Source organism: Diadema antillarum, unplaced genomic scaffold, assembly GCF_040938485.1.
Source record: "Diadema antillarum isolate AM-2024a unplaced genomic scaffold, OU_Dant_1.0 seq00000602_RagTag, whole genome shotgun sequence".
In the NCBI taxonomy this organism is placed as follows: domain Eukaryota; kingdom Metazoa; phylum Echinodermata; class Echinoidea; order Diadematoida; family Diadematidae; genus Diadema; species Diadema antillarum.
In genome coordinates, this window is record NW_027271530.1 from 200474 (window position 1) to 210752 (window position 10279).

Here is a 10279-nt window from a genome sequence, read left to right on the forward strand (position 1 = left end):
GTAGGATTCGATCCTGTCATCTACTACTTCCCGGGAAGCGACACTACCACCAGCCTATCCCTGCTTAACACAACAATGTCAGCGTTTGATTATTTGTTCCAAGTTCTTGTGTCATTGCCGACAACTATTATAGGGATAGCCTGGTGGTAATGGTGCTGCCGGAAAGCAGCAGATGGCAGGATATAAACCCCAATGTTTCCTTTTTATATTTAAAATGTTTGCTAAATTATGTGTCAGCAGTTGTGATCTTATTCAAAATATCATTTGCAGAGGGAGACAACATTGGAAGAAACTCACACCTCAATATTCACCCCTGTGCTTAATAATCTCATTTAACCCACACATTATTCACTTATCATCCAACTAAGAGTACTAGAAAAAAAAATTATACAAAAATGCTGTCGACACTCCTTACACCCAATACTTCAAAAACCTGCATGAATATTCGATTTTAAAGTGTTAGTAATGAAAAAAAGTAAGAAACCAAGACGTTTGGGAAGCAGCCCCTATATCAATATCAATATCAATATCAATATATATATATATATATATATATATATTTTTTTTTTTTTTTTTAATTTTTTAAGGAAGCCTTCTTGTCTCAGTTGACAATTAAGATAGGGCCTGTGAAAGAAAAACAAAATACGTGCATTGTTTAGTATTTGTTCATTTTGTGTTGCTGTTATTTTGCTGGAAGGTTGATAATGACATCATGCTTTTAGTCGGCACTTTATTGACCCACTGGCAAAGTGAAATAAAAAAATATATATATATCTTCTGCGAGATGATTCACCTTTTGTAGATTTTCCATGCCACTGTACAAGCGACTGCGAGAGAAAGCACGAAGAAGGACAATGCTGCGCAGCCAATCAGAAGTAACCGCATCATCCCTTTGGCTTCAGCCTCTTTGGTTGCTTCGGTGTGACCAGACGGTGTTGTAGAATGCAGTGTTGCTGATGGATGTATAACGGCTGCGGTTGGATGTATAACGGCTGCGGTTGGATGTATAACGGCTGCGGTTGTACCTTAAACAATTAAAAATCAGTGAATCATCGTTTCGTTCTTGTACGACTTTGTTTACGTGTTTAGCTGCTGTCTTTTATTTTTTACACGAAAATCGATGCTATTCAATGTTTAAACAGCTTTGCCACACATGACAACATAGATCTACGCACAAACAAGCAAAACTACATGTACACAACAAATGGATTAAGAAAATGGTGTCGTTTATTAATCATCGCAAGTTTGAATGTCGATGGGCATTCCAGTCTTAAAGGGGAAGGCTAGTAACTGATCAGTGGGAATCAGTGGAAATGCTGGGAGATGATTGTTCCAATCCTTATGGGATTCATTCAAGAGTTCATTGTATATCTATTGTTGTGTGAAAATGATTTGCTTCAGAACGGTCTCATATTCAAGTAATGTGCAGATTAATGCTCCGTCACTGACCAGGGACGCTAACCTGGAAGCATTCAACTGCACATTACTTGAATATGAGACCATTCTGAAGCAAATCATTTTCACACAACAATAGATATACAATGAACTCTTGAATGAATCCCATAAGGATTGGAACAATCATCTCCCAGCATTTCCACTGATTCCCACTGATCAGTTACTAGCCTTCCCCTTTAATTCCATAGGTCATCAGGTAGACATTAAAACATGCATGCAAAGGCGAGTTGGGTGGATGGGTCGTTTCATTCGTGTGGATGATATTTCAGTGTTCATTGAATTTTGAATATGAAGCGCTAATCCTGACAGAAAATATGTTTTGTCTACCAGAACTATTTTTTAAATCATAATAAACAAGACAGAAATCTCTACTTTCATGGTTGTCTTACACTAAGATCTTTACCTACCTTGTATGTCTTCAGAAAATCTGACCTTGCGTTCTGCAGTACCAAACTGGCTTGTAGCCATGCATGTGTATTCTTTGGATGCATAGGATTCCCCATTTGCGATGCCCGCCAAAGCCAGCCTACTCTCAATTATATTATTGAAGGGGCTTGTAGACACATCGGTCATATTATCGGCATCGATGAGGCTGTTTCCCATCGATTTCCACTTGACATCAGCGGTTGGATGGGAGTCCACGATGCATTTGATGTAGTTTGGGTTTCCGACTTTGGTCTGGTTCGTCGAGACAACGTACAATTCCGTGATGTTTGGAGGATCTGTTCCAAAATTCAATGCAAATGCCACATAGTAAAACACTTTGGATTTGTCAACATTGCAAAGAGATTGTTTATTCCTCTGGTATTTCATATGCAACAAAACATGCACTTGTTCTGCTTGAAACACTTCCATACTCGAAATGATAACTATGTCAGCCTATCTTTGCGCTTTCTGTCGACTTAATTGTTTGTGGACGACCAGTTCTTTGTAAAATTCATCGACATTTCTCTTTCGTGCTTTCAAATCTCACTCACCCCCCTCTCTTTGCCTATCGACGCAACTCCAATACATGCATGTAGCACGTTCATCTTACAACTTTAAAATAAACTCGAGTTATGTTTTGTTTTTCCTGTCATTTCATTCAGACTGCGCAACGTTGTTCGTATACAACTCTGAAGATTGTATACCGGTATAGTAAAGTGACCACAATAAAAAATAGAAAGAAATGCTACATTACATTGCTACTTTTATCGCTATTGTCACCACCATTGTCTTCATTTTAGTAATCATAATAGGCATAATCATTAACATTTCTTTGTACAACAATGCACCCATATACACTTATATTAGTTATAACTTGTCCAAGACGTATCCAACAAAGCAGAGACATAATTTATTGAAAGGCCACACTGACAAAGAGACTACCCTCTATGATAAACTTTGAATAGGGAGAAACGACCTGTACACGTTATACTGGACATGAAAGGATGTATCTTCCATGGCATGTAATGTACAACATGCAAAATGCACATGACCACTTACAAAATACATGGATGACTGCACTCTTGTTTTTCACAGGTGGTATACTATTATTCGACTGACAAACATATCTCCCAGATATGCTTCTATTGACGCTTGTGAATGACAGCACAGAAAATCCTACACCTCTCCCGATAGGACCGATAGCCCCATCCTTTGTCCAGCTGACTCTGGGAAGTGGGTAGCCGGAAGATGAACAGTTAACAGTGAGTTGTTGATGCGGTGATGATTCTAACAGCTCTGTCTGATTTGACCAAACCAACTCTACATCTGATGGAGATATATCTGCATAATTCGAACGAGACAAAGATCATTATACAAGCAATCAGACCACAGTGAAGTTTTGTATTTTGATCTCTTTTTTTTTTCTCTCCAAGAATACGACTTTAAATCATTGTTCAAAGTAGCCTATTTCGTCATCTCAATTTTCTGGAAATGAATATCTCTGTACCTACCTTTTTCATTAAACTAATCGGATTGCCTTCAAAAAGAACATTATTGAAGTAAATCTATTTCGACTATATCGACTAATCTAATCAAATGTATTCTACTGAATGAAACGCGTGTTTCTTCTTGTCATTTTTTTCTCCGTTTGTATACCAGTAAACCAATCAGACGCACAAAGGGAATTTAATTGAAAGTTGCCTGCTGCATAATCTGACACTTTTTTTTTCTGCAGTAAAAATTACCAACTTTACCTTTGTAGATGCAATTGAACAGAATGAAATGACATTCAATGGGGTAAATTAAGTCATTATACTACGAAACTGACCCATTAAGACCAGATGTGATCCAGCACTCATTAATTTTGTGTCACGGTATATCTTGCACACGTAACGTCCTTCGTCCTGAGGGGATACACTGTCAATATTCAGGCTGCTGGTTGCTCGATGCCTGTCAAGCCGGAGATGGAAACGTCCTTCCGAGTTTACTGACTGAGCGGCTCCACATCTGACAACCATTTTCCCATTCAGCGACCAGTCTAGTGAGTACGATGTCGAGCCCAGTTCTGAAATATTGCAGTAAAGAACTGCCGTGTCTCCGACACGTACGGCGACAACATCTTTAGTTAACAAGCCGGACTGCAACGACGATACCCCTAAATAAGGGAGAGAGGAAGATGGTGGATAAAAGTATGGGTGTAGGCCTGTATAGACAGTCATGCAAAATCAAGAATAGTCACAAGAAATCAACAGAATAATGTCTTAGGTGTCAAAGTCAAAGCGATGTGGAGGTGATTCTCAGTCTTAATGTGAGATTACATTCAATAGATATTCGGAAAGCCCTGCGTGGTCAAACTTGTGCGAATAGGCCTACAAATCTCTAAAATATATTCACTAATGGTACATTCCCACTGCCGATCAGATCAACTCGATCAATCCCGATCAAGCTTTTTTGGCCTGGTCGGGCTCGCTCGGCATTGGTATTCGGGGTCGATCTACCTTGATCGGCATCGCTCCTGCTTCCTTCACGATAATTTTGGATATGTCCAAAATATTCGAGTAGGAAGCCCGAACACCAACAGCTCGGGTAGTGATCGAGAAGAGATCGAGCTTATTGGGAATCGGTCGTATAGAAATCTAGTGTGGTCGGGACGGATTTTTCCCCGAGCTCAGTTCCCGATCATCTCGAGTTATACTCGAATGCGACACGATTGATTTCAGATCATCTCGATCCAGGATTCATCAGTTTCATGAATAACTCGACCGCTGCACGAACGCTACAGGACTGCTGTCGATTGATACTCGACTAAACTCGATCATGCTTCGACCGGCACTCGATCAAATACCGAGCACTTTTTGATAGTGGTTGCAGCAGGTGCAGACGTACTTTCTTAGCACTCATTTATTGTTCATGAAAATATATGCAGTCCTTGATCACGTTAAAAAGTTAAATATCGTCAGTATCTTCAGCCACTCCTGGCCCACTGAAGAAAAGAAAAGGGCCACGAAGAGAGAAAAGACAACAAATCCTAAAGAGCAGATACGGTAGAATTAGACTTTCCAGACAAAAATTTCAGAAGAAAGAAAGGAAACACGACTGAAATTGAGAAAAATTCGGTATTCTGGCAATATGACTGTAACGTGAAAGGAAATTTTCTAGATTATTTACTTTAGTTATAAACTGAGAAATGTTTCTTGAATTCTATTGCTAGCTTGTCTGTTTCAAAGTTGAAGTTAATTACGTTGATATAAAATCTATTTCTTACGCTGACGTGTTAAAACGGTAGTTGTAACTTAGATTCATAAATGCTCAGTGACTTACTTTACTTTTATTTACGTAGATGTTACACTTTTGCTTCGCTTAATAATGTTTCTTTTTTTTTCATTGAGAGTTGTATGTACATTGCTTGAAGTCCACCTTGATATCGATTGGCTGGGATGAGTTGACAAAAAAATAAACAACCAAGATCTTCATCATTTTTGCTAATGTAAAATGTAATATTGTTTTAATTTTCATAATAATGTACTCTGTTCCACATATCAGCACACTTCATGAATTTAGAAATTAATGTGATACATGTATTTCCTTTTACACACTCTTGGGCTTATACTTTATCAATGAATACATACATATTTTGTATTCACTTTTTCATTCTTAAATAATGAGAACAATAATGACAAAGATAACACGACTCAATAGGGCTGTAGGACAGTCATTTTTTTAACTCTATATAATGGTGCATTTATGGGCATATAGGCCTATGTTTCATTTCAGACCAAGTTAATTTCAGCCCACCTATATGTAATGCACTTACGAAGCGTGGCGGTGTAATTTTTTTTTTTCACGAGAGATCAAACTTTGATTTGCTATTCTTCACATCCAATGCAAATATTGAATGCATAATATGAACGAACCTATTATATTATACATGGTGTCCCGGCAGACAGAATGCTACAAAACTGTCTCTTATTTAAAAAGATATGAGCGACTGAATGAAATCGTTACATTGTTCAATAGGAAAAAAACACCTCAAATTCTATTTGACACAATGATAATCAATCTTTATGCAGGCGCTTTGATCTCCATGAAAATTTGTGATTTACAAAATCTGTAACTTTGGGCACTGATACCCTACTTGACTGAGCGATAGTGCAGCCGTAAAAACTGATAACGAATGCGTCAAAAAGTAACTACTAAAAACGGATAAAATGAATGAATACAAGTGAATGCATTTTTTTTTTTGGGGGGGGGGTACCTTTTTGAGTGGCTCACAAACAGAGTGATCAGTCTTTATCATCGTTTTTTTTTTTTCAGGAAAAATGACTATATAATCGAAACGCCTGCGCGAGAATTGATAATTGTGGTTTCAAAATAGGAAGTGTTCTTCTATCAACTATAGGTTTTCCCGGCCAATTTCGCTCTTTTGTCAGTCCAATTCCCAATTGCTGCATTCAATTTAGCAAAATATAGCATAGATGACATGTTCGGAAGTTCAATTTTATGGTCTCTTCATTCAAATTCATTTTGGAGCATTCAAATTACCTTTAGCCTCATTCTAATTAACACTTTTTCAATTGAAATTCGTAAAACAAGCACCATTTCGTTATTCGTTCATTCAGTTTAGAATTATATAGTCACGTGATCACGGACATGCTGCTCTCGTTCATTCAAATTCATTTTGGCAATCAATTTGACATCTTTTGCTGTCAATTTAGCACGCATGTTTATGGTTTGGTTCTTTCTTTTTTATAACTTAGTTACTGTTCTCCAAGCGTCATTACGTTTCATATTTTCGTACTCATTTTAGACATTTTGGCAACATTTTTTTTTCTTTAATGTGCTTAGTGACTCTTCAAGTCTGAAGATAATGCAACATGTGCATGGCCACAACTTATCTCGCCGTTGAGCGCTTTATTCCGTGTGTCGGCCAGTTCTAGGAAGTCAAGGTTATGATCATCAAATATTCCTATAATTCTTTTTCTGTCCCCTTGACAAAATTATAATACGTCTGTTTCTCACTTGTGCCGTCATGACTGGAAGAAGATGAAGTTAAACTATATAATAGTATTGGTACATGTAGGCCCAAAATGGCATGTATGAAAGAAAAGGGGCGTTACAGAACAGCAGACTCGAGGAATGGTAAAAAATACGATACTTTTACTGCTTAACAGTGCGTGGATGAAACAATAAGTCACATAGAAATATGCGTCTAAATGTTATCAACTTTTCAAAAAAAGAAATAACATGGCATTAATTTGAATGAACATGTTAGGAATTTGACTGCCCATACGCGAAATTGATGACTGAAGTACCCCTTTCGCCAGTGCTGGCGAATTTGAATGACTGAAGAGCACGTGCCAATTTGAATGCCCGTTTTACGAATTCGAAAGGCACATGTGCAAATCTCATGGATCGGAATGCTAATTGAGCGAACAGCTTGCAATTTTGAATGAAAGAATGTGCAGTGACGAGGATTTCGCTAAATTGAATGAACCTTTTATCAAATGGACTGACAAAAGTGCGAAATTGGCCGGGAAAACCTATACCAAAGATAATAATTTCTTTCGTTCAGTCATGCTTTTGCAATTAATAGTCAGTTTTATAGCACTCTTTTGGGCCATGCCGTATTCAAGTATAAATACTGAATTGTCTCATATAACCAAACGAATAACTGTAACCAATTCTTCTTTCACTCGATCACTGTACGAACCTGCCGACCCGTTCGATGCAAGATCTTACACAGATCGTGTCATGTCGAGCTGGTCTAAGAAGTCCAGTAGAAATCGAGTATTGACCGTGTAGCGATCGTGTATTGATTGTGTGTAGATCGGGATGTTCGAGTAGAGATCTATGTGGTTGTCGAGAATGGTCGGGTGTGGATCGTACAAGATCGAATAGCGGTCGGGAAGGGATCGTGTTGAAGGACGATCGAGCATTTGGTCGGGATTGCTCTGGTAAAAATAGGTGATCGGGATTGATCTCGCTTGATCGAGTTGATCTGATCGGCAGTGGGAACGGGGTATAAAGCATGAGTGTATACGTGTCGCCAACCATTCGATAACATCTGAAATCACGGGGGGGGGGGAGGATTGCTGTCAGATGGTGCAAACACTTTTTTTAAACGTTGGCAAATGATTGTCAGTGTTTGGCGACCGGTCGGCTAGAAGTTTTCGATGCTGCATCGGAAACATTTTGCCGACTAAACTAGCCAGTGAAAGGTTCTCTTTTTTTTGGTCTTCTTTGGTCGTAAATGGTCGGGAACGGATTGTTGACTGGTTGCCAACCTCTTTAGGACTAGTCCCAGTGATATTATTGACTACTGACGTGATGACTCACGGTAGACAACCTGACGATGACAAATCAAAGACTACATTTACTAAGTGGGGAATATAGGACTATGACAGTTGAGCCCTACTCCTAAAAATAATATATATATTTTACGAGTGTCTGCGTCCATGTACCGCGCCTACATACCAGACAGGTCTACTGTTAGTGTTTGATGTAGACGCATTCATTTGTGAACGTTTTTTTTTTTTTTTTTTTTTTTTTTGAAGACATGATTAAAGTTTTGTAAGGGAGTGTCACCAAAGGGAAGGAAAAGGGTAAGGGACGTTGAAGATCATACCCGAATGGAAGTGACGGTAGCTTTATGTATGTGACAAATAATCGTCTGCTTTTGAAACTTAGGGAAAGAGAGGGAGTAATCTTTAAACTGAATAATAGCAAGTAATCGGCGATCTATTTATAGTGGTGCTCATGAAGTTGGCATGCAGTTGCCGACAAGTTGCCGAGTATTGCCAAACCTTTCTGCGAACAGTCGCCTATCTCTCATCATCGCGGTTGTTATGTTTCTTGTGTGTAATGTTTTATTTTGTTGATTTTTATGGAAAAAAATTCGAAAGGCGGTCTCCAATCAATATTATGAATAGTTTGCAAATGATCGGCTAACCGGCGACAATTGGTCCGTAACCACTCTCCAATCAGTCGCCGATCCAATATTCGGGAGTTTTGACACTGGTTGGTTGTTGATGGTCGCAAGTATATATATATATATATATATATATATATATATATATATATATATATATATATATGTATGTATATATATATATATATATATATATATATATATATACATATATATAGTGTGAAAAGAACACTGAATGCAAATAATGAAGGCCACACACTGGTACTGTAAATGGTCGATACCCCTTCTCACAGTCTATATATATATATATATATATATATATATATATATACATATATCTATATTTTTTTTTGGGGGGGGGGAGGGGTGGTGCTGGAAGTAGGCTTACTGTCCAGTCTGAGTGATCATCTTTTTACGGAACCAAGTGTAAAATGATTTAACAAAGAATAGAGAAGATTCCATGCTAATTCAGAGGAAAAGGAAGCTCGTAAGAACATTACTTTAATGTCCTTATAGTAACTTTTATTGGGTTTACAGAAAAAGAAAAGAAATTGAAATCACAATAGTAACAATTATAATGAACTTTTTTTTCGAAGTGCAAATTAATGTTATATACGGGCGGAATCACGCAATGTGGTTATAGGTTACATCTCATTGTGTCTGGTTGAGCGGTACCATCTAGAATTTGCCTCGCTGGGAAATTTGATCACGAATGAGAGTATGATTTTCTTTTTTAACAGCTATTTTTGTAACAGCTATTCATAAGGCAAAGACATAAAAAATAATTCATCAGTACTGTCTTATTATAGGGAGAATGACAGAATTGAGCAAAAGGAACTTACCAGAAATCAGCAGAATTGTAATATACATTGAAAATTTCGCATTTTCTCCCATTGCACCCATCCTCTAGCACCTCATATCACTCTCAATAATGTGGACGCGCTGTCAGCGAGTGATTTACACACCAAAGATTTAATATTTAATGCACACTCAATAAGCGTATAGTAGTTAATCGGACGATAACCGAATTGCACAGTGTCTCCTAGTCAATTTAATGTATCCAGTCTCACAACTCCCCTGATGTTAGGTTCACGTATTCTGGTTTCAACTTTAATAAAAACCCTCTCAAATTTGCTGAGCGATACAAGACTATACGAGGAAAGCGCATCATGATTATAACCACACGTGATTGACTTTCACGTTGTGTCTTCAGTTGCAAATTGATTATCTGGTGTTACGAAACCTGTCACGAGCCATAAACTTTATCATCTTCAAGTGGTTATTAATGTTTCATAGTACCTTGTTTCGATTTCCTGAAGTGTGTACGTGAGTGGCCACATAAGAGGCTTAAATGTCATCATGTCTTTACGATACGTTGAATGTAAAAGTATTTGGAGGCATGTTTATTCAATGTATGCATCACCAGTTCTACATCCACGAGTCGTGCAGCCCACGAGTCACACACCTACG

The 10279-nt window shown here is 37.9% G+C and overlaps 1 protein-coding gene across 1 annotated transcript; it reads right to left on the reverse strand.

Annotated features, from left to right (window-relative positions):
• Positions 1-884: 884 nt before the first annotated feature.
• On the reverse strand, positions 885-9839 carry LOC139735828 (limbic system-associated membrane protein-like). Its single transcript, XM_071646578.1, has 5 exons — positions 9652-9839; positions 3710-4036; positions 2941-3222; positions 1888-2177; positions 885-1025 (listed from the first exon to the last, which is right to left on the reverse strand). The coding sequence occupies exons 1-5, from the start codon at positions 9710-9712 to the stop codon at positions 885-887; spliced, it is 1101 nt and encodes a 366-aa protein (XP_071502679.1). The 5' UTR covers positions 9713-9839.
• Between the last annotated feature and the right edge of the window lie 440 nt (positions 9840-10279).

Coding starts and splice junctions, on each gene's coding strand:
- LOC139735828 (XM_071646578.1), bottom strand. CDS start 9,712: ATGGGTGCAATGGGAGAAAATGCGAAATTTTCAATGTATATTACAATT. Junction 4,037..9,651: donor TACAATTCTGCTGATTTCTG/GTAAGTTCCTTT, acceptor TCCCTTATTTAG/GGGTATCGTCGTTGCAGTCC. Junction 3,223..3,709: donor ATCACATCTGGTCTTAATGG/GTCAGTTTCGTA, acceptor CGAATTATGCAG/ATATATCTCCATCAGATGTA.